Here is a 24,821-nt window from a genome sequence, read left to right on the forward strand (position 1 = left end):
CTATAACTAATTATGTCTCTGTCTTGAGCACTGTTTGAATCAAACAGGCCAATTTTCTTATACTATCAAATAAATTCCTTAATGAAGTTGTTCATACTGTCAATAATGTATTTCATTTCTCTGCTTTAAGAAACAAGTCTTTAAAAATCAAAACTACTTCCTTTTTTGAGAAAATTGAAACCTTCCATTTATACGATGATATGGAAATTAACTGGGGCAAAGTAAAATAATTAAATATATCAACATTTAATAAATCTTATGACTTTCTACATCTTTAAAAATCCTTTAATATGCAATATGTCCCCCTTTTTCTGTGACAATTTTTTTACATAACTTGGGGTTTTGAGATCTCAGTTTTTATGTCTATTTCTCACATCTATTTTATATTCTTTTATATCAATTCTTTAATCCTTCATCATGAAACCATATATCATATAGGATATTAAGTGTCCCATTGATGAATAGTCCATTTTTTTCATGTCGAGCTTTGATTATATCCATGTGTTTTGAGTGCAGTTTAAGTCAGGCAAGTTCCCAAGCCATTGAAGCATATTAATCTCCATCTCTTAGAGAAGTTTTTAAACCTTTCATGATGAAAGTTATGATTGCAGAACTATGATGCAGTGCTCCATCTTCATTAGGGAATTTCTGTAATTCTGGAATAATAAGGCTTCTTATCAGCTCACCTGGTCTTCTTCTGACAACAGTTTCAGGATAGCCTTGAAAGAAAAGTAGAATTTTGCCAGTAAAAATGACCTTTTCCCAATTTTTAATATCCCAGTGTTTGTCTTATCCATGACAGGCATTTTTTTCCATAGCAATGAACAATCAGTAAATGGGTTGTTTGGGCGGTTTTTTAAGCTGGTCTCACTGTCCTTTCAACTTCAAGAAGTCTATACCCCCAAACTCCTCCAGCTTCCAAGTCCTTCTAAAGGTCATTGCTTGCTTTTTGATTATTAATTAGCTCTTTATGTAGTAATAGTTTGTCAGCTCTTGACTTTTTTGTTTGTTTTTGACCAAAACTTCCTTTGCACTTTGGTGTTCCTGATATTGTTTTACTGTGGGCTTGGACAATCCTTAAACACTTGACTTCCTCATACCAATACTACCGCAGCATCACCAAGAGTCATTGAAGTGTGCCCTTTAAGAGGTATAATTTTGGCATATTTCCTTGGATTGGTATCCATTTTTTAAAACCACATAATTAAAAATACAATAAAAGAGAATAATGAAATTCATATGTGTATAATGAAATCCAAGAATATACTGACAGTGAACAATCAGCTTAATCTAGTTTCATCTGTTCAACTTCAAATGTTCTGAATCATCCTAGTGTCAGTAGAAATGCTTTTGCATAATCACTGTTATCACAAAATGAAACAATATCAAAATTTTCACTTGTTCCAAGTAAAAAAATCCTCCATCTCAGCATCTCTTACTATACTGGTCTTTCCTCCAGGCTTAAAAGAATCATAGATTTAGGACTGGAAGGTCCCCTCATTTAAAGAGGAGGAAACTGAGGTCTAGGAGGTCATGTGACTTGTCCAAGGTGATAGGAAGTGCAGAAGTTGGTATTTGAACCCTGTTTCCCTGACACCAAGTTCAGTGCTATGCGAAGTGTCTCATCTCTTAATGGAGTCATAGAAATGAGTTTGATCATTCATTCTGCCACCCATTCACTGTGACCTCAGGCAAGTCCTTTATATTCTTGCCTTCTGAGACACTATCTTTTTATACTTATCCCTCCTTTAGTTACAATTTTTAACTTCACCTTTTCCATCGGCTCCGTGATGCTTTCAAATATGCACAATTGAAACAAAAACAAAACTCTTGACCTTCCTCTGGCTAGCTCTTACCTCTTTTATCTCGCCTTTCTATCACTGCCAAACTTTTCATATACTTCATAATTTTTCATATTAATTCTCTATACTGCCTCTAGTTTATTTCTTAATTCCCTGAAAGCCTTGTTTCCATCCTTATCACTCTCCTAAAATTACTCTCTAGAAGAGAAGTGAGAAGTGAACATTGCCTTATTGTTAATTCCAATGGTCAGATCACATCTTCATTCCTCTTGAACTTGGCAGCATTTGAAATTGTTTACTGGCCCTTCCTTAAAACACAGTCCTAGTCCTCCTTTTCTGATTCTGAAGAATCTCCATTGCCTCTGCATTCTCCTTGATTGAGAATTTTTCTTACGAGTCAATCTTCATCCCTTTTTTCTCTTTTTTTTCTGTTCTCTTCCTTCAAAAATTTATCTACTCTCCTAATTTCAGTTATAATTCTCCTATGTGTACTCCCTCTCTTGCTAAGATGTAAGGGTTTCTCTTGACTTTTGTGCTTGCATCCTAATGCTCAGAACAATATAAACACTCAACAAATGCTTTTCATTCATTCCTTACATATCTAGGATTTTGGACACTTAGAAATATGATGCAAAGATTTTTTCCCCCAACTGATAATTTCCTTCTTTTTCCAGTTGTGTTTATTTTGTTACTACTAAAGTTTTAAATTTTATGTGATCAAATAATGTTTTAATTTTTGTTATTCCTTCTATCCCTTGTATGATTAAGAGTTCTCTAATAATATTCATAAAATGTACTTGATCTCATTCGCTCTTTTTTTTAAAACCTTTACCTTCCATCTTGGAATCAATACTAAGTATTGGTTCCAAGGCAGATGAGTTATAAGAGCAAGGCAATGGGGGTTAAATGGATTTCCCAGGGCCACATAGCTAGGAAGTATCTGAAATGAGACTTGAACCCTGGACCTCCCATTTCCAGGCCTGATTGTCAAACAACCACTGAGCTGCCCCATTAAGATCTGATTCTCTTCTAATTTCATGCTATGATCTTTAGTATTAAGGTTGTGTACTCATTTTGAGCACATGGGAGTATATGGTATAAGATGTTGGTCCTAACTTAATTTTAGCCCAACTACTTTTCAGTTTTCTCGTCAAACATGGAAGTTTTTCCCCCTGAAGTAATCTATCTTAATTTGAACACAGGTTTGTCCAAGTGATTTTGATTCTTCCTTAACTGGTTCAGTCTAGACTTTTATATAGGGCCTTTTCTTCTCATGCTCCCCAAAGTCTTCCTCTCCTGATCCCAGGAGAGTTGTCCTTGGTAACTTCTGACTTTGGCCAGGGTAATACAGTAACCAGATTTCTTGTCTTCTGCTATAAAGCAGCAACTTTAGGATCAGAATGTGCTTGGTTCTCTCCAAGCCACATTCCTCAGGGTCAGGGCATACATTCTGTTCCCAGGAAACCTGGCTCTCTGGCACTAGAGAACCTTATAATCTGTTACCCAGGAACCTTATGCCAAGATTTTCAAGGATAGACTCTATTTCGATAGAGAAAATGTTTCTGACAAGGCTTTGCAAAAGAAATCTCCTTTGTCAGTCCAACATTGTCTAATTTAGGATCTAAAGAATCTGGTCACCATATAGACATAGTATATAAAGGACTGGTGAGTTCTTGGTCAGGTAGTTTAAGGGGGTAGGCAGAAAGCAGAAAGAGAATATAAAGGACAGAGAACAATATGCATTCCCTCTCAACATTAAGGGCTATGTAGCCAAGTAGGATACTTCATTGATTCCCCTTTTCTTTTTAGCACCCAGCTTAATACCTCCAAGATATTACTAGGTTATTTGGCTGTGTGATGGTCTGGGCTTGCTTGGGTAGACACGTAGCTATTGATGTCTCCATTTTAACTCTAGATTCCCATTTTTTCTGGAACTGTTGGATTCAGAGTTTTCCCTCCTTGAAAGGTAGCATTACAAACAAGTGTCACTACTATTTTGTGGTCAATGACATAAAAGCAAAGGTAAATTTAGCCAGCAGTAGCTTCATAAGCAACTCTCACTGTTGGGGAGGAGGCATCTCTTTGATGATGCACACCAGAGGGTCTTGTCTTGTGCCCATGTTTTTGTTGTTGAGTCATTTCAGTCAAGTCTGACTCTTTATGACAACATTTGGGCTTTTCTTGGCAGAGATACTAGAGTGGTTCACCATTTCTTTCTCCAGCTCATTTTACAGACAAGAAAATTGGGGCAAACAGGGTTAAGTGACTTGACCAGAGTATCTGAGGCCAGATTTGAACTTGGGAAGAGGAGTCTTCTTGCTTCCAGGTCTGGTACACTATCCACTGTATCACCTAACTGCCCAGGTTTTTACAGTTGAGGAAAAAGAAATAAACAGTTATCAAGTGACTTGCCCAGAGTCACATAGCTATTAAGTGTCTGAGGTCATATTTAAAAATAGGAGTGAATACTCCTGATTAAAGACATGCAAAATAAAACAATTCTGAGGTACCACTTCCCACCTAGCAGATTGGTCAATATGATAGCAAAGGAAAGTAATGAATGCTGGAGGGGATGTGGCAAAGTGGGGACATTAATGCATTGTTGGTGGAGTTGTGAACTGATCCAACCATTCTGGAGGGCAATTTGGAACTATGCCCAAAGGGCGATAAAAGACTGTCTGCCCTTTGATCCAGCCATAGCTGGGTTTGTACCCCAAAGAGATAATAAGGAAAAGACATGTACAAGAATATTCATAGCTGCACTCTTTTTGGTGGCCAAAAATTGGAAAATGAGGGGATGCCTTTCAATTGGGGAATGGCTGAACAACTTGTGGTATATGTTGGTGATGGAATACTATTGTGCTAAAAGGAATAATAAAGTGGAGGAATTCCATGGAGACTGGAACAACCTCCAGGAAGTGATGCAGAGCGAGAGGAGCAGAACCAGGAGAACATTGTACACAGAGACTAATACACTGTGGTACAATTGAATGTAATGGATTCTACTAGCAGCAATGCAATGACCCAGGACAATTCTGAGGGACTTATAAGAAAGAAGCTATCCACATCCAGAGAAAGAACCATGCATTAGAAAAATATATGCTTGATCACATAGTGCGATAGGGATATAATTGGGATTTTGATATTAAAGGAATGCTCTACTGCAAATATGAATCAACACAGAAATGGGTTTTGAACAAAGATACATGTATAACCCAGTGGAACTGCTTGTCAGCTTTGGGAGGGGGGAGAAGAGAGCAGGGGAAAGGGGGAATTATGAATCATGGAACCATGGAAAATATTCTAAATTAAAATTTTAAAATGAAAAAAAAGAAATAAAAATAAGAGTGAATAAAACAAGAGATTGTTAAACTGCTCAACTGGATTGAAAGTGTCAAAAGACCTAAGGTTCAAATTTCTACTCTGTAGTTGAAGCAAGTCAATCCATAGGCTTATAGCATGAGAGTCTTAGAGCTAGAAAGGACTAGAAAAGACATAAAATCAAAAAGAAGTCAAGTGACTTTTCCAGGATCACATAGCTAGTAAATGTCTGAGGCTTTCCTGATTTTCAAGTCCAATATGCTTTCCACTATATTATGTTTCTCTGGGCCTCAATTTCCTTATCTTTAACCTGAGGGGTGGCTTGGATGATTCTACATGTCATGCTCCCCCTTGTGATGTTTCCATGGTGTTTGCCCTTGTTATCCATGCCCATCTTTTCCTAGCACACCTGATCCCCTAAATGCAAAGAAGAAAAAGGGAAATTGTAATGGGTCCCCTTGGTTTACCCATGGTTGCTCAGTTATCTGAAATACATTCTGCACCCTCAACCTGACCTGAGGACTCTTCTCAAGTCCCACTCAAAACCCTGCAATTATAGTTTGTCCTGAGTGAAACTAAGTATCTGTCTGTCTATCTATCCATCCATCTATCTATCTATCTATCTATCTATCTATCTATCTATCTATCTATCTATCTATCTGTCTGTCTGTCTGTCTGTCCATCCGTCCGTCTGTCTGTCTATCTGTCTATTTATCAATCTATCTAGTCTATCCATCATCTATTTATATCTATACATATACCCATATATGTATATTATATGTAAAAGGTATATGTGTATGTGCATATATGTCTATATATACATATATAAACATAAAGGTCAAAAGATATCTGAATATCCACATTCCAGAAGTAGGAAAGTGGTTTATGGTACAGAAGCCTTACTTTCCATTTCTGTTTTCCTTTGAATGGTGTTGCCACAACTCGTCCTTTCCAATGAGCAGAAGTTTGACTCCTCAGACATCAGGTTTAAGTTTTTTTGGAGGATGGCTACCACAATCAGGTACGGAAGGATAGGCTCTTCCTCTCTTTTACATTCTTGCGCTTGCTCAAAGGTCCCTAAATCATAGAATGACAGGCAGAACTGAACTTGGAACACAACTCAGAGACCACCTAACCCAACTGATAGCTAGAAAAGAATTCCATCTGAACCATGGCTGACAAATGATTATATCACTTCTGCTTAGAGACTTCCTGTGAGGGAGAAGCCACTTAGAAAGTTCTTTACCTTAAGCATAAATCTTGCTTGCACCCACTGCTTCTACTTTCCCCCCTCTGCTACCCCTGACTAATAGCCCTGGCAACTTTCTGCTTTGACAGGTTGGTTTTATACCCATTCTTTCTATTCTTTGAAGTAGAAAAAAAATGACTTTAGTATCTGAAAGCACCTGGTGTCCCAGTTTCCTTCAGGGAATGAAGAGAACCCCAGAGGTGAGACCTTTTGCTACTATCCTCCCTGAGAGAAAGAGCCTAGTCAGTTTTGTGTCAAGCAATTTGACCATGAGGTCACAAAAAGTCACAAAAGAATGGACAGATAATGGGTTAGTCAAATGGCACTCATTTCCCCCAGAGTAGCTGAATAGGTGGTCGCTCTTTCCCTGGAGCAAGATTAAAAGACATAAAACCGTTAAGCATAAATTGGACATGTTCTATCACTAAACCTCAGTTATTAATTATTATTGATGATTCTTACTCTTGTCTTTTTTTTCCTTTAAGAAGAAAGCTTCCATTTTTCCTCATTTAACTTGACTGTTAAAAAAACAAACAAACCATTTATTCATAGTTTTCCAGGTGCCTTCAGGTAAATTCAGAGCTTCTTTGCCATAAAAATAAGTCATTAATGTCAGCTTCCTTATTAGAAATTCTTTACATTTCCTTTTTGTAAATTCTGAAACTTCCTATTATTTACTGTCTCTTATACTAGAGAGAAACTGCCAATCAGAACTAGTTCCCAAGACAGAATACTGATATAAAGATAATCTGAAATGAGCCCTTTTCTTTAACCCTTATCCTCCATCTTAGAACTTAAAAATATTATTTTATTTCATCCTCACAAAAACCCTGGGAGGTAGGTGCTATTATTGCCATTTTATAGTTTAAAAAACTGAGGCAGACGGTAGTTAAGTGCTTTGCTCAGGGTTTGAGGTCAGATTCTAATTCATATCCCTAACTCTACACCCAGTGTGCTGCTGGAAAAACTTCTAAAGTTGTGCAAAAGTGGAATCTACTATCTCAGGGGGTGATGAGATTATCATCCCTTGAAATCATCAAGGAAAGGTTGGATAATGACTTGTTCAGTATGTTCAAGAAGGAATTCTTTTTCAGGTATGACTAAGGATCCACAATGCCAATTCCATCCATGACTCTTTTTGCCTTTGAGATTTTTGTGATTCTGTGGCCCAATCTGCTTGGAACACAAATAGGGAATACTTTCAAGGATCCTAAAATATTCACCTATATCAAATGTGTTTTTCTCCTTGGAGGTTTTCCCAGGGCATACTATTCAGTACCTAAGTCCCAATCACCTTTATTGAAGGATACACCCCACAGAGCAGAGTTTGGCTATTATAACACCTTCTCAGCTTTAGTATTCAAGGATTTAGATTTGGAAGGAAGCTTGGGTTAAAACTTTGGGGATGTCCAACTTGAAAGGCAGACAATTGCCTGTGGAAGCAAATGGAATTCATAGCTGCCTGCAATTGGTCATTATTGTAGAGGCTGTAAAAAAAGCATCAAGATATTCTTTTGACTGCTGATAATGAGAAGAATGGGTCTTACTAGGAAACAAGGTCTCTTGGATGTGAAGGATGGAAAGAAAAGGAGAGAGAAAAGATGAATGGAAGAGAGGAAAAAAGAAAGGAAAGAAGGAAAAGACAGAGGAAGGGAGGAAGAATGAAAGGGAGGGAAGAAGAAAGGAAGAAAGAAAAGGATAGAGGAAAGGAGGAAGGAAGGAAGAATGGGAGAGAAGGAAGAAGAAAGAAAACAAAGAATGGAGGGAAGAAATATAGAATAATTACTGGCTACTAGTGGAAACCAGGAGTATGATACTAGAGTAACTTAGTAAGAGTGAAGAGTAGTGTGAATCTCTGTTGACAAAGAGTGAGCATGTGATTAGAGAATAATTTGATGGGTGGAAGCTAGGAGTAAGGGAGGGTTTTTTTTTCCCCTGGGATTTCAAGTGTGGCTGGCTCCCTGGTAGCTTGTAGGTAAGTCTGGGTGCTGATTCATTTCATAGCTTGAATGAACTTTAATTTAGGGAGCATGGAGAGACTGAGAATTCATTTTAAAAGAAGATAAGCTCCTCTCTTCCCCTCTGCAATACTATATTTAACAATCAAGGCTGAGAATCCCTTGGGTCCCAGTATTCTCCATATAAAGCAATCCCAGAATTCCAGGGGTGGTGGTAAAAAGAACCCTAACAGATTCTGTGTCTGAGTGGCAGAACTTTACATTTCTAGCAGACTCTTTTTGGAGAAAGCATCCTAGGGTGGCCCAGGTTGAAGTAGACTTTGGAGAACATTCCAGCGGGAGTAAACGTTGTCTGAGTGGGTATATAACACTTGGAACCCATATAATTTTACATTTTACATATACAGAAACCAAGGGCTAAAAGGGCAGAGTGGCAGAGTCCTAACTAGAACCTGGGTCTGATCCATTATTGGCTGACCAAAGTTGGTGAGGACCAACTTTTCTTCATTGAGCACCCCTTGCCAGAGAAGGTGGCAGTGATTTATGCAGTTGAGGCTTTGCCTAATGGGGAGATGGTGCTTTTTAGAATGGGGCTTCTAGGAACTGATTGCATTTAAAAGCATGGCTGGCCTGTATGAATGGAGAAGGCAAGGTTCTCCTTGGGCTTTTTTCTTTTCCAAAATGGGCCTCCTGCTGTTAGATCCTCCCTCCTTAGCTGGAACTCAAACTTCCTTCCCACCTCCTGTTTATATGAGGATGGGGCTAGCAACACATTAGAGAATTCAATCTCCATACTGTAAATATTTATCCAGCAGAATTGAAAGTGTGGATTTGGATGGGGAGTAGCTAAAAAATAACTCTTTACCTCCCCCCTCCTCCAATAAATAAACCTTTGTCTTTTATGGCAGGCGCCCCTTTGGAGTTGAGCCCTGCTTATACCTTCTACTTTCAATGTCTTTCATCATTTTTCTGTCTAACTCAATTTTATTTTCTGGGATATTCTTGGAGAAATGGTTAGAGATACTGCAAAGGAGTAAAAAAAAAAAAGAGCACTTCCATTTACTAGCTGTGTTTGCTTGAGCATGTCACGGCTTCTCTGATACTCAGTTTTCTCATCTGTAAAATGGAGATGACAATCTTCATCAAACTCACACTATTAATAAATGTTAAGTTATTAAATTAACACCATTAATAAATAGATAAGGCATTCAATCCAGGCTTTCTGAGGTAAAAGCATCACCCATTTCAGTTTTCAGGGCTGCTTATCTATATTTTATTTAAATAATGATGTTGGGGACACCTGGGTGGCTCAGTGGATTGAGAGTCAAGCCTAGAGATGGGAGTTCCTGGGTTCAAATCTGGCCTCAGACACTTCCTAGCTGTGTGACCCTGGGCAAGTCACTTAACCCCCATTGCCTAGCCCTTACCACTCTTCTGTCTTAGAACTAATATATAATATTGATTCTAAGATGAAAAGTAAGAGGGTTTTTTTTTAATACCTGTATAGTATGAGAAACAGTATGGTGGATGTAGGGCAATGGTTGCTGAGAGGGGCAACTTTAGGGAGGCAACATTTCCAACTGAAGCTCAAACTAAATTAAAATTTCATTGAGAAACAATTAATAAAAGAAATAAAAATAGAATGGAATATTGTTGTTCAGTCATTTCAACTTTGTCTGGGTTTTCCTAACCCGATTTGGGATTTTCTTGGCAAAGATACTTGGAGTACTTTGCCCATTTTCTTCTCCAGTTCATTTGACCAATAAGTTAACAGGCCACCAGGGTTAAGTGACTTGTCCAGGGTCACAGAGATAGTGTCTAAGACTGGATTTGAACTTGGAAAGATGAATCTTACTGATTCCAAGCCTAGTAGTCTAACCACAGTATCCCCTAGCAGTTATGTAGAAAACTATCATATAATGTAACAATTAGTAGAAGGAAATGAGGGTGTTAATTTACACTGTCTAGTTACAACATAGAGCAAGGTTTAAAGAAATATAAATGTCCAAGTATAAGTTATAGCTATTTTCCAACTATTGGGTAGTTTCTCCCTTTAGGGAGGGGGCCAATTTTTGCTAGTGATTAAAGATAATTTACATCTGAAGGGAGAAAAAACTGAGGGGGATGTGACTAGGGAAGATGGATGCTGACATGAGTTGTGTTTGGAAAGGGTAACCATAATACTATTCTGAAGTCAAGCTAATGAGTCTACTTGGATAAAAAAATCCAGAGAAGGAGGCAGGAATGGGAAAGTTGTTAGAGCAGCAGCTTAGATCTGGGGGCAGGTCAAGGGATGCAGCATAAAGTACTGGCAAATAATAGTCTATCACATGCCAAGTCTGGGGTGGGGAAGACTGGGAAGGAAATAGTGTCCTGAGGTGGACCTTCCTCCTCTCACCCAATTGTACCCATGCTGTTCCTGCAATGAGCCTGGACACTGCTTGGAAAAAGAAGAATGATTAACAAGGGGAGCCAGTTGTCTGGATTGGCTTGTGTAATATAAATAACCCCAATGGTAAGTGTCAGATTTAATACCCAGTGTGTCCAGGTTATGCCTAGAGAAAAGGTACTAGAAAATACAGATCAGCGGACAGAAGACTTTCAATCCTGGTGCTATGTGGGAGAGAGAGGATAATAATTCCTGCAAAGAGGGAAGGAAACCCAAAGAATGAAAAAACTGCTCAAGAAGAAGCCAGGGTAGGAGGGAAGCTGAGAAAAAATTCAGATTAGAGCTCAACTAGACTGTGAACTATATGCATTAGACTCAAGATTCAGAGATTTATACTTTATAAGGCATTAAACTATGTTTGGGGGCTTTCTCCATGTGTTTTATTCCCTGTTGATTTTTCATTGACTTGCTAGAAGTGGAAAATTCTTAGAAAACCTGCTTGCTTTCGGGGGCAATAAGGAGAGGACTTGGGGCTAGAGATCTAGGAGTTGGTCAGCTAACTAGCACTGAAGAGCCTTTTATGGTTGGATACTGTGCTAAATGCAAAGACAGGCAAAAAAAAAGTCTTGGCTCTTAAGGAGCCCACAGTCTAATGGAGGAGAAAATATACAAACAAAATAGATATTTACATACATCCATATGTATGTAAGTATTGGGTAAATCTTAGAAGGAAGACACTAAGTTTAAGGAGAACTGAGAAAAGAGATTTAACTAAGATAGGAAGGAAGCCAGAGAAGGCTAATTTATAAAAAGACTTTCATCTGGTGCTCAAGTCAAATAGTTGAGTAAAGAATGCAAAAGCCTACTGTGTTAGTTTGCAGATTATAAAAAAATCATTTGACTCCGTAGTGATAAATACAGTCTTAAAGACTCTTCTCTACCAAGCTGTCTTCCATATGTTCATTAAGACATGAGATCCCTTGACAGATGAAACCACAATGATGATTCTGTTCAATCATCCTCTTAGTATTAATGCCAAGTAAGATATAAAAAAAGAGACACCAAGTTTGTTCACTCGTGGCATGGAGGATATCCTTTGCATAGTCCAAATGGGAGAGAGATCCCCTGTGGATGGTGAGGTCCTCCAGATGCTTCTGTTTATGGGTAATATTGTCCTGCTTGTATCATCAAGTTGAGGAATATTCTAGGACCTCAACAATGAGATTCATAACCACATAAGAACAACCTGCTCAGCACAAGAAAAATCAGTAATTCATATCTTCCCATATAGAGGAGTTGGAAAGATGACCTATTGAGTTTGTCCACTAAAACTGTGAATTGATCCAACCATTCTGGCAACAATTTGGAACTCTGCTCAAAGGACTACAAAACTGTGCCTACACTTTGGTTCAGCAACACTCCAACTAGATCTGTTTCCCAAAGAGTTCAAAGGGAAAGGATCCATATGTACAAAAATATTTTTAGCGCTCTTTTTGTGGTGGCAAAGAATTGGAAATTAGAAGGGATGCTTGTTAGTTGGGGAATGGTTCAATAAATTGTAGCAGATGCTTGTGATGGAGTACTGTTATGCCATAAGAAATGATGAGGGGGTAGTTTCAGAAAAAACCTGGCAAGATCTAAATGAACTGATGTCAAGTGAAGAGAAAAGAACCAGGAGATCATTGTATACAGTTAGAGCAATATTGTAAAGATTATCAATCAATTGTGAAAGGCTTAGCAACTCTGATCGAAACGATGATCCTGGACAATTCCAAAGGAATTATAGTGAAAAAATGTGATCCACTTCCAGAGTAAGAATAGAAGAACTCTGCGTGAAAATGGAAGTATAATTTTCTTTTTTTTTTTTTAATAATATGCTACCATTTTGCTTGCCTTCTCTGAAGGTCGGGAAAGAAAGGAAGGAAGGGAGAGAATTTAGAAAACAAACTGTTTAAAATAAATAATAAAAATTTTAAAAGAAGAGTTAGTTTACTAATACACATCTTGGATAAGTATTAGCAATGGATAATGAACTGAACCTAGAATAAATAGTAGGAGGGCAGGTTAGATCACAGGTTGGAAATAATGCAGTGCTGTGAATAATTATTGCAAGCCTCTTACTGACCCAAACTAACAGCATTTATATAGTTAACTGCTTCATCTATTTTAGTTTGTATTATAGCAACTCTGTAAGGTAGGTGCTGTTATCATGCCCATTTCACAACTGAAGAAACAGCCTGAGAAATGTTAAATACTATGCCCACATAGCTAGTAAAAGTTCAAAGCAGAATTTGATCTCTTGTTTGCCTAACTCCAAGCCCCAATCTTTTAACCAGTATGCCATCTAGATGCCTCATCTTTAACACTAATATTTTCTGGATGGTATTCCCTAGTTGGAACCATGCAACACCATGAATGAAGCAGAAGCAATATTGTAGGTGATGTGAAGGGGTACATGAATACAGAGGGGTGGTTCTAATCAGCTCTCAGTGATCATTTGCTGACCATGAATGCTGTGATGAACCTCAACAGAGAGAGATGACTGGAAAAGGAGATGGGCCAGTTGTATTCTAAGAACAAAGGGAAATGAGGAGTATGTTGTTCTGGTGCCCACAAAATATTGACCCCTTGATTTTTTTTTTTGCATATCATATCATCATAATCAGCTTACTTCCCACCTTCTAAGTATACTCCTTCTAACTGCTCTACTACTTATAATAGTTTTTAAGAATTACAAATATCCCCTTTACATGTAGGAATACATATGATTTGATCTTATTGAGTCTCTTAAATTTTCTCTTTCTTATTACCTTTTTAGGCTTCTCTTGCATCTTTTGTTTAGGCTTCAGATTTTTTGTTCAGCTCTGTTCTCATCAGGAATGCTTAGAAATCTTCTATTTTATTGAATGACCATTTCCCCCCATGAAAGAATATACTTAGTTTTGCTGGATAGGTGATTCAGGATTGTAAACCTAGATCTTTTGCTTTCTGAAATATGATATTCCATGCCCTTCTAATCCTTTAATGTGGAAGCTGCTAATGCTGTGCAATCTTGATTGTAGCACCTTGATATTCGAATTGTTTCTTTCTGACTATTTGCAGTATTTTCTCCCTGGTTTGTGGGATAGGGAGGGTGTCTTGAATTTAGTTATTATATTCCTATGAGTTGTCATTTGAGGGTTACTTTCTAGAAGTGATCTGTGTATTCTTTCCATTTCTATTTTGTTCTCTTGTCTAAAAATATCTGGACAGTTTTCTTTGACAATTTCTTGTATTATGATGTCCAAGGGTTTTTTTTTTTTATCATGGCTTTCAGGTTGTCCAATAATTCTTAAATTGTCTCTCCTGAATCTATTTTCCAGGTCAGTTGTTTTTTCAATGAGATATTTCACATTTTCTTCTGTTTTCTTTTTCATCCTTTTGATTTTGTTTTATTGTTTTTTGATGCCTCGTGAAGTCATTAGTTTCTATTTGCTCAATTCTAATTTTTAAAGAATGATTTTTTCCATCAGTTTTTGAGTCTCCTTTTTCATTTAGTCCATTTCTTCTTGCATTGCTTTTACTTCTCTTCCCTGTTTTTACTCTGCCTCTCTTAGTTGATTTTTTAAAAACCCTTACCTTCCATCTTGGAATCAATACTGTGTATTGGTTCCAAGGCAGAAGAGTGGTAAGGGCTAGGCAATAGGGGTTAAGTGACTTGCCCAGGGTCACACAGCTGGGAAGTGTCTGAGGCCAGATTTGAACCTAGGACCTCCCATCTCTAGGCCTGACTCTCAATCCACTGAGCTATCAGCTCCAGGTCTATTGACTTTCCCACACTCAGATCTATATCTTTATCATATACCCAGGCCGGGACTCCTGGCCTTGCTCTGGGCTCACACAGATCAGGCTATGTAGCACAGACTGCCCTGGGCTAGAATTCCAGGTCTCACTGCAGGTTTGCTTGGAATTTGAAGGGCTGTGTATTGGGCTGGACTTCTATTGGTCTCAGAGTCTGGATGTTGGCTTGGGCCCAGGTTCAGAACCTGGAGCAGTAGATGTGGGGCTGGGGGGCTTGCTTGTTGGCTTACTCCTTACTCTTTGCTGTAGCCTCCATCTAGCTGTACTCCATCTCACCCCAGTGCCCCAGATGCTCTCTGTCTACCTTCCAGGCTGTTCTCTTTTTGAAAGTTGCTTCACTCTGTTTCCTTGTTGGTTCTATTACTCTAGTATTCATTTTGTTACATTATTTTAAGATTGGTTGGAAAGGATTCTCATGGTAGTTTCAAGTTTCCCTGCTTCTACTCTGTCATCTTGGCTCCCACCTACAAAATATTGAAAGAATCATGCAGGATATGTGGAAGGATATGGACAAGAACAGTCTGAGAAACTACAACTGATCTGTATCCTTCACCAGTAGAGAGACAGGACTACAGGGACCTGAGAAGTTTGGTCCAGATATGTAGTTTTATGAAACAGGGAGCTTATTAGTAACATCATTCACCTTTGAAGATTGGTAACTCCTTTTCTTCAACTCACACATTGTCTTAAAGAGTTGGCTGGGGCACTGAGAGTATGTCAGAGATGGGACTTGAATCTAGGTCTTCCAAACTTTGAGACCTGTTCTCTATAAACTAAAAGCATTTATAAAATGCATTAAAATTTCCTTTTTGAGGCATATAGGGTTAAGTGACTTGTCTAGAAATGGGGTCTCACTGCAAGTAAGTGTCTGGGGCTGGATTTGAACTTAGGTCTTTGTGACTTCAAGCCTAGTACTCTATCCAGTGTGCCATCTAGCTGCTTTTTCCATATTAAGATTTTAAAATTACTTTACAAATATCATCTCCTTTGTTCTTCACAACAACTCTGGGAAGTATGTATCACCATTTTACAGATGAGGAAACTGAGACAGACAGAAATCAAGCGACTTTTCAGGTTTCACCATATGAGCCTTTATAAGTATAGTATTTTGATCTGAAGAAACCAGTATGATACAAGTGCACTAAAGCAGAGGACCTGGTTTCAAATCAGACCTCTGGAATTAAATGAATAAATATATATAAAAATCCTGATAAAACAAAAAAAGTAACAGATTCAATAAGAAAACCCCTACAATCTGCTGCTTACAAGAAATAAACTTAAGAAACAAAGGCAGCACAGAGTAAAATTGAAAGGATAGAAAATGAATTTGTGATGCATCAAGTGAAAACAAAGCAGCAGGAGTTGGGATCATGCCACCTGACAAAGCAAAAACAAACATTCAAAAAATAAAAAGAGAGAAACAAGGATACTACATTATGTTGAAAGGAACCATAGACCACCAAACAATATAGTATTATAAAAATTAAATACTTCAAATGCCTTGGCATCCAAAGTAATAAAGGAAAAATTAACTGAGCTGCAAGAATACATAAATAGTAACACAACAATGATAGAAAACTTCAGTGTCCTCTCAGTTTTCAAAAAGTCTAACAGAGGGGGCAACTGGGTAGCTCATGGATTGAGAGCCAGGCCTAGAGATAGGAGGTTCTAGGTTCAAGTCTGGCCTCAGACATGCCCCAGCTATGTGACCCTGGGCAAGTCACTTAACCCCCATTACCTAGCCCTTACCACTCTTCTGCCTTAGAATCAATACACAGTATTGATATTCCAAGATGGAAGGTAAGGGTTTATTTTTTTTTTAAGGCTAACAGAAAGATAATAGGAAAAATATAGAACTATAAAATTGCTACAGAAACTAGAGCTTAAAGATTTGTGGTGTCTTCTAAAGGGGCCTACAAAAGAATATAAACATTTTTCAATAGCTCATGGAACTTTTACCAAAAAATGACCAACATACAATTGAAAATTATAGTAAAGAAATATGAAAAGTAAAAAATAGAAATATATCCTGCATATACCAAAGCACAAAAAAAATAGTCATTGGTTCAACAAAAGTCACAGACCCAAATGGAGACTAACAATGAAATTCTGAGGACACATCATAAAAACAATAATTATGTGAAAGAAAATGATAATGAAAAAAACAATATGCCAAAGTTTCTGGGATATAACTAAAGCAGTCCTCAGGGGAAAATTCATAACCCTAGAGACACAATTAATAAAATATAAAAGTCAATTAGTAATAGATTAAATATAATTCATAAAAATTAGAAAGCTAACAAATAAACTTAAATAAACTCCCAAAATAGACATTATAAATTAGCAGAGAAATGAACTATAAACAAAAAATAAAATCCATAGAAATTATAAATAGAACCAAATTCTACTTGTGATGCTTTCCATTTATGTTACCTTATGTAAGTCACATCCCTTCACCTACCTGGGTCTCTTTTGAGTATTTTGAGTAATCCTAAGAAATTCTTCATATTTATTCCTTTCAGTGTTTCTCAGAGACTTGTTCCTGCTTCATAAATTGTATTACTATAATATTCTAAGATGAAGGAGAAGACAAATATTTTGTACAAAGCTATGTGTTTGGGGTGAATAACTTCAGAACATTAAACAGTCTAGCCCCTGAACCTAACTGATCTCTTGTAATGAAGATGGTTAAAATTTATGTAATCTTATAAAGTACTTTTATTAAAACAACTCTCTGGGATGGGTAATGGAAGTATAATTATTCCCATTTTACATATGAGGTAGGTGAAGGTTGTCTAAAGCCATTCAGCCCTTAAGCTTTCTGCAACATCATGCTGCCGTGGGGAACCCAGGAACTGAGGGATCCAAAACACTAATTTTGTCCAGATATACATTTTCAGACACAGCCAATGTGAATTTGTGATTTGTTTAATGTTTTGTGTTATTTCTATATAAAATATATTTATTATAAGGGAGAGATTTTATGGGGAAGGGGAGGTGGTGAATATTATGTTGAAGAATGGAGGAAGCATAATAGAAAAAAAAAACAATCTCAATGTAACATTTAAAAATATACAGAAGAAAGTAGAGAAAACTCAGAAGGGGCTACCAAAAAAAAACAACAACAACAGGGCAATGTTCTTCTTAGCATGTTAAATTCAATACATACTTTTAAAAAATAAACTGTATGTGATAGAGGATCACAGTTTCATATTCAGACCACTTTTTCTTATTCTTTATATATGGATATATTAATGTTGAAACTTGTCAATCTCATAAAAAATAAAGTTTGAAAAAGAAGCTAATTCTTAAATATTTAATCACGGGCCTGTCAGATTTTTATAAGGACATCTGGATACTAGAAGAATATTACACTCTTTATTCAACCTCTTTAATATCAAAACACATGGTTTGTTTTCAAGTTTATTTTTGAAGCAAAGTTTTATTTTTCCATGTTGTTTACCTTTATGTGTTTGAAAATATTTTTAGATTTAGGAAATTTGTGTTAGGATAGGAAGTGTCTCCTGTTTGCTTAGGTGGTCTCTTGGTCATCTTTCAAGAAGGCCCTGCTTACTTGTAGATGGATTTAAAGAAAAACAAAAACCTTACTTTCTGTCTAAGAAACAATACTGTGTATAGATGGCTCCGTGAATTGGGAACCAGGCTTATAAACAGGGGGTCCTGGGTTCAAATTTAGCCTCAGATACTTTCTAGCTGTGTGACCCTGGACAAGGCATTTAATACCCCTCCCCCCCTTGCTTAACCCTTACTGCTTTTCTATCTTGGAACCAATACACAGTTTTGATTCTAAGATGGAAAATAAGGGGTCATTTTTAAAAATCTCTTTGGGATATAGACCTAGTAATAATATTGCTGATTCAAAGGGTATGCATGGTTTTATAGCCCTTTGGACATAGTTCCAAGTTGCTCTCCAGGATGGTTGCATCAGTTCACAATTCCATCAACAGTGTATATGTCCCAATTTTCCCACATCCTTTCCAACATTTATCATTTTCCTTTTCTGTCATATTAGCCAATCTGATAGGTGTGAGATATTTTAATGAGCATTTCTCTAATATATAATAAAATCAAAATATGCTTTAAAATTAATGGAAGGGGGCGAAATTTTTAGAAATAATTTTAAAATTCTTAATTTAAAATTTAAAAATTTAAATACATTTGTCTCAGTCTACATAAATAAAAAGAAATATAAAGTACTATATATACTTTATATAAATAATGAAAAATTATTTTTTTAATTGTGAAGAGGGATAGAAGGTAGGTGTCTTTTATTTTTCTTTTTTTGTATGGGTTTGTGTATGAGGACAAAGAGAAAAGAGCAAGCAGTCAATCAACAAATATTTCTCAACAAATATTTCTTAAAGGGTCAACTATGTGCTAGCCATCCTCCCAGGTGCTGAAAACACAAATACAAAGAATGAAACCCTCCCTGCTCACAATGAGCATATCTTTTAATATGGGAAATAATAAGTATATATAAAAATATACAGAGAGCTTAAATCCAAAGTGAATAAATACAAAAATCACTAACTACAGGGTAGTTTGGGAGAGGGGGTCCCAGGAGAATGCTGGGAAATATTTAATAACTGATCAGAGGCACACTTTAAAGTTTAATTGGAATTATTAACATTTTTTCTATCACTTCCTTAAGATTAAATAGTTACAAATCAAGCCCTAATCTGAAGAGTTTGGGGGCATCTCAAGTGTACATGTTCACACAGAAAATTTAATGATCTTTCCCAAGCAAGTAGAGTTGGTTCCAGTGTACCTTTGGAGGGCTCAAGCAATAAGCTAGTCAATAAATGTCTTAAATATCTACTTTGTGCCAGGGACTAAGCTAAGTCTTGAGGATACAAAGAAAAACAAAAGGTAATTGGAGGGGTGGCTAGATGACTCATTGAACTGAGAGCCAGGACTGGAGAAGGGAGATCCTGAGTTCAAATTCAACCTCAGACACTTCTTAGTTTCTGTGACCTGGGGCAAGTCGCTTAACCCCAAATTGTCTAACCCTAGACAGTCTTCAGTCTTAGAACTGATACTAAGACAAAAGGTAAGGGTTTGACACACACAAAAAAGAGTAGGTGGTATGGGGCAGAACAGGAGCAAATCAGAAAAGACTTCACACAGAAGATGGTGCCTGAGCTGCCTCTTTTTTTTTTTCACTTCTGCCTTAGTATCAGTTCTAAGTCAGAAGAACTGCAATGGTTAGAAAATTGAAGTTAAGTTACCTGCCCAGGGTCACACAAATTAGGAAGTATCTGAAGTCAAATTTGAACCCAGGTTCTCCAGACTCTAAACCTAGTGCTTTATCCACTGTGCTATCTAGCTGCCCCTCTAAGCTGCATCTTAAAGGAAGAGAGGAAATTAAAGGAAGAGGTGAGGAGGAAGTATCTTCCACTCATGGGAGGGGAGCCTATGCAAAAGCATGGAAATTGGGAGATGGAGTATTTTACCTGAGGAACAGTAAGCAGCCCATTTGGATAGGACCTTAGACTATATGGAGGGTCTGATGTTTACTAAAGCTGGAAAGGTAAATTGGAGTCATGTCCAGAAGAGATTTCACTGCTGAATATTTGATCCCATAGGGAGTCACTAGAGTTTTTTGAAGAGGGAAATGACATGGTCAGATCTATACTTTAGAAATACCAAATTCTCTGTCCACTGAAGTTTTAAGTCTATTTTATATAGTTGGAAAGATAATCCCAAAGTGTTCTGCCCTGACTAAACCACATCCAGAGTATTATGTTCAGTTTTAAGCACCTTATTTTATGAAGAAATTTATAATCTGGAGAGAATCCAAAGGAAGCTAATCAAGACAGTGAAGGGCCCTGATTGAGATCATCCTTATGAGAATTCGCTGTAGAAAGAATGCTTAACCTTAAGAAGAGAACAGTTGCTGGATACATGGGAAGTGAAAAAACATGGTAGCTATAGTAAGAGATCAATAAGTGTTCACTGAATTGAATTGAACTAAACTGTATGAACTTGGACAAGTTATCTTTTAACTTCAACTTATTTCCTTTTTGGAAGAAGAGAAGGGACAAATGGATTAGAGGACAAGCCAGTGCTTTGTAAATCTTAAAGTCTATATAAATGTGATTTATTGTATTTCAGTGGAGCCAGGGTCTCACCTATGTGGATTTCCCCCCTAAAGTGTAGGTGTCATGCTCTACTTCTCCATTTATCTCCTACCTTTAGTATACTCCAATATCTCCCTAATAATCAACTATAAAATTTTTTATTTGTCATTTAAAGTTCTTTATAACCTGGCTCCTTCCTACTTTTCTAGACTTCTTTTTCCTTGAGCTCTCCTGTGGTCTAGTGACCCTGGCCTCATACATAGCATTCTATTTCTGGTCTTAGTTTCTTTGGAATCTGTTCCCCATGCCTAAAATCTTCTGTCCTCTCACCTCCACCTTTTAGTTTCCCTGACTTCCTACACAACTTAGCTCAAAGCTCACCTTCTGCAGGATGCCTTTACCTATCCCCACATCTGCTAATGACTTCCCCTTTCAGATTCCCTCTCAGTCACTCTATAGGTATCTTGGATGTCCTGGTTATTTACATGTTGTCTTCCCCCATTGGAATGTACACACTTCAAGGGCAGGGTCCATTTTTTGCTCTTCTTTGCATCCTCAGTGCTTAGCACAGGGCCTGGCACATAGTAAATGCTTAATAAATATTTACTGACTAATTAATTGCTTGGCTATTTCTTCCACAGGAGTACATTGCACTCAGTCTACTCCTTTTTCTCTAGTGTGACTTGTCCAAGCTTTCACATAAATATTCCATTCCCCATGATGTCAGTGATCTCCTTCTAGGTCTTGATATCTCATAGGTACAAACAACATGCCTGACTCACCTCCTTTTCTGATTCCATTTTTCCTTCATGGCATCTTTTACTCTTCCTCTGGAACATGAATCACCAGTAATATGCTTCAACCTACTTACTCCCCCTATTCATTTTCCTATTGCCCTTTAAGTCAACCAAAGACATTATTATTGTTGTTGTTACCTAAATCCCTTTCAGTCTCTAAAGCTCTACAATTCTGTAATTCAGTTCTTTGATTGTGAAATGGAAGGGTAGAGTGCCAAGAATTATTAAAAATGCTTGGCAAGCAATTTTGCAATACAATAGAGGAGGGTGGAATGTTTTCTTAAGTAAAAATTAAGAAAGTCACACTCAGTTGTTCCCGGCTAAGGACACCAGACATCTGGAAAGAGTTTCTTTGGAGGGGGTGGGTTTGAGGGGGTGAGGTAGAAGAGGTGGAAATAGAACATACTGTGTACTGTGACTATTACAAAGAGATAACTAGATTATTATCTGCAGAGAGTAAATTTTCAGGAAACTAACTAATCCTAGATGGGGAAGGCTGGAAACTCCATTAAACTTTTGAGAGCCAAGGAAATGCCTGTCCAAAAATAATTTCCCTAGTGATCTATCCTCATGCCTTAAGATGCTTTGGGGTGAAGGCATTGTCTATGGCATGTAACTGTTAAAATGAGATTTCCCAACAGAGACACTGGGAAGGCTAACACATTAAAGTTATTAACAATTCAATAAGATTTTACTCCTCAGTTCCCTAGGTGAAAGCAAAGGAGAGAGGTTGATAATTTTAGAATTAGAAGGGACCTCAAAGATCAGGAAGGAGTTAGAGAAAGATTAGAGATGCCTGGAGAGGAAAGAAAAGAATGGAGGAAAGATCATATGTGCTTAGGAGAGGAAGGAATGGTCTGGGAAATGGGAAAAACTGGAGAGAGGAGATAGAAACAGGTAGAAAGGATGCCTAAAGGAAGAAAGGTGGTACCTGATTAAATTAAATAAATATCATTTAAATGTCTCCTGCATTACATACTATACCATTTCAATAGAATTCAATTCAACCAATACCAATTAAGGACCTACTCTGTGAAAAGTACTATGCTAGACCAGTCCTTTCCCTCAAGAAACTTCCTTTCTACTGGGGGGGAATAGAACATGTAAAGAAAACAAAATATAAAGCATTTATAAGAAAATTTTAAGAAGACAGTATAGAGGGTAGATCTGGAGCATCAGTAAGGGCTTCTTGTAGGAAGTAGTACCCAAACTATGCTTAGAAAAAAGCTAAGGATTCTGTGAATGTATGAACAATTTGACATGCATTTATAGCGCCCACTGTGTACAAGGTACTGGGAATGGGAACACAAGTACCTTAATGAGATTTTATTCTATTCAAGGGAAATTTTGTATTTAAAAGTACTACTGACTTCTTGGGAGCATCATCTCGTTGAATATTTCTCAGTTTGCAGAAGCTAATGGCATAACTACTATCATTTCCTAGTATCACATCATAAAATGAGAGTCTGTGCATTTTTTTTATTTTAAAAGGGTGTTCCCCTACTTAAAAATGATGACTAACATTAATGGAACAGTTTATGGTTTGCAAAGTGATTTGTGTATATTATTTCATTTTAACCTCACAAGTGAACCTGAGACAGTGCCAGTGTTACCCCCACTTTATAGATTTGGAAACTGAAGCTCATAATGATTAATTGAATTACTCAGGGTCATAGGGCTATTGCCAGACTAAGTCAGGATTTAAGCTCAGGTCTTTCCAAATTCATATAGATTATCTACTATCTAGATGCCTGGTGAAAAGTATGGAAACTATCAGCGTGGTGGAAAGAATTTTGAACTTGAGAGACAAGCAACCTGGATTGAAGCTTCTATTTTATTCCATCTGTGACCTTGGACAAATCACATAATTCCTCCTCTGTAAAATAAGGGATTAGACAAGACAATCTCTTGGGTTCCAGCCAGTTCTAAATCTATGTTTTTAAGCTATGTACTTCAGGGAACCTTGAGGTTTACAAATTAGTGGTGCTGAAACTAGGCATTTTATCTGAGGCAGAGACAGAGAGAAGTAGAGGTATAGGTGTATAATGCTTGGTGTAGCTATACCAGGAGAGGACAGGAGGTGTCTATTCCTTAGAGACCTGGCCAACCTGCATAATAGCTGTTAATCCCATTTTCTGATTAAAGAAATTGAAACCTAAAAATGTTGCATGACTTTCCCCAGGATTAGTAAACTACTGAGGTAGGATTTAAATTTAAGTCTTTCTGACTCCAAATCCAGAGGCCTCACAAAAAGATCAGGAACCACAGATGTAATGGAGAAAATACTGATCTTGGGGCTACAAGTGAATGAAAAGAACATTGAATTTGGGGCAGGGAGAGGTGAGGCAGGCAAGAGCACCCATGACCATAGGACCCTGAGGCCACATATTATATATAGGTGGCATGGTTTCAGGATCTCCACAAAGGAGGAAATGCTCCCTTCTGATACCGGCAACTTGAGACAAAAAGTCAATGGTTCTACGCTAGTTATACCCAGAAAAGCAGTGTTTCTCCCTTATGCGGAGTTTGCCTTTTCATTCTTTCTCCTTTCCTTTCCTGAGCTTTCAGGTGGGCTAACAGTCATTGCCCCTTCTCTTTGCAGTCTCCCGGACGCAGAGCTCTCCAGATGACCTGAAAGCCCTCACCTGGAATGTGAACCGGCTGAATGAGAGTTTCCGGGACTTACAGCTAAGGCTCCTGCAGCTCCCACTCCGGGGGGACACGATGGAGCACATCTGGAAGCTGCAGGACCTGTTCCAGAACCACTCAGACTCTCTGCGCCTGCTTACGGGCTCCCTGCAGAGGCTGGAGGGGAACGTGTGGAACCTACAGACCCAGGCCGGCCAGACGGAGCAGGCCATCTCCCTCCTTCGGGACAGTAGCAGCCAGCAGCACGAGGCAGTCCAGATGCAGCTCTATCACCTCCAGGTGGAGAGTAACAGCAGTCAGCTGCTGCTCCAGCACCATGCCCGGCTCCTGTCGGAGCTGACCGCCAGAGTGAGCAGCCTGGGCGAGGAGCTGGCCGGAATGACCGGGGCCCTGGGTGGCATCAACCAGAGTCTCTCCTACGACGTGAGCATCCACCATACTCAGCTCCGGGACCTGCAGGTGCTGGTCAGCAACGCCAGCGAGGACGCTCGGCGCATGCGCAGAGTCCATCTCAGCATGGAGCTGCAGCTCAAGCAGGAGCTGGCCATCCTCAATAATGTGACAGAGGAGCTGAGGCTCAAGGACTGGGAGCACTCAGTGGCCCTGAGGAACATCACCCTTATGAAAGGTACGTTCGCCTGTCCCACCTCTGGATTCCCTGCAACTCTGCCTATGGAATACCACATCTTCTCTAGAGGGCAACATTTTTAAAAAT

At 38.1% G+C, this 24,821-nt stretch overlaps 1 protein-coding gene across 3 annotated transcripts in view; it reads left to right on the forward strand.

Annotated features, from left to right (window-relative positions):
* Positions 1-24,821, forward strand: part of SCARA5 (scavenger receptor class A member 5) — a 160,495-nt gene that overhangs the window by 78,394 nt on the left and 57,280 nt on the right. For all 3 annotated transcript variants that reach the window (XM_016428334.2, XM_056813079.1, XM_056813078.1), the window contains exon 4: positions 24,060-24,734. In XM_016428334.2, the coding sequence (XP_016283820.1) occupies positions 24,060-24,734 (675 nt within the window). The remainder of the gene's footprint in view (positions 1-24,059; positions 24,735-24,821) is intronic.

This window comes from Monodelphis domestica, chromosome 1 (genome assembly GCF_027887165.1).
Source record: "Monodelphis domestica isolate mMonDom1 chromosome 1, mMonDom1.pri, whole genome shotgun sequence".
NCBI classification, from domain to species: domain Eukaryota; kingdom Metazoa; phylum Chordata; class Mammalia; order Didelphimorphia; family Didelphidae; genus Monodelphis; species Monodelphis domestica.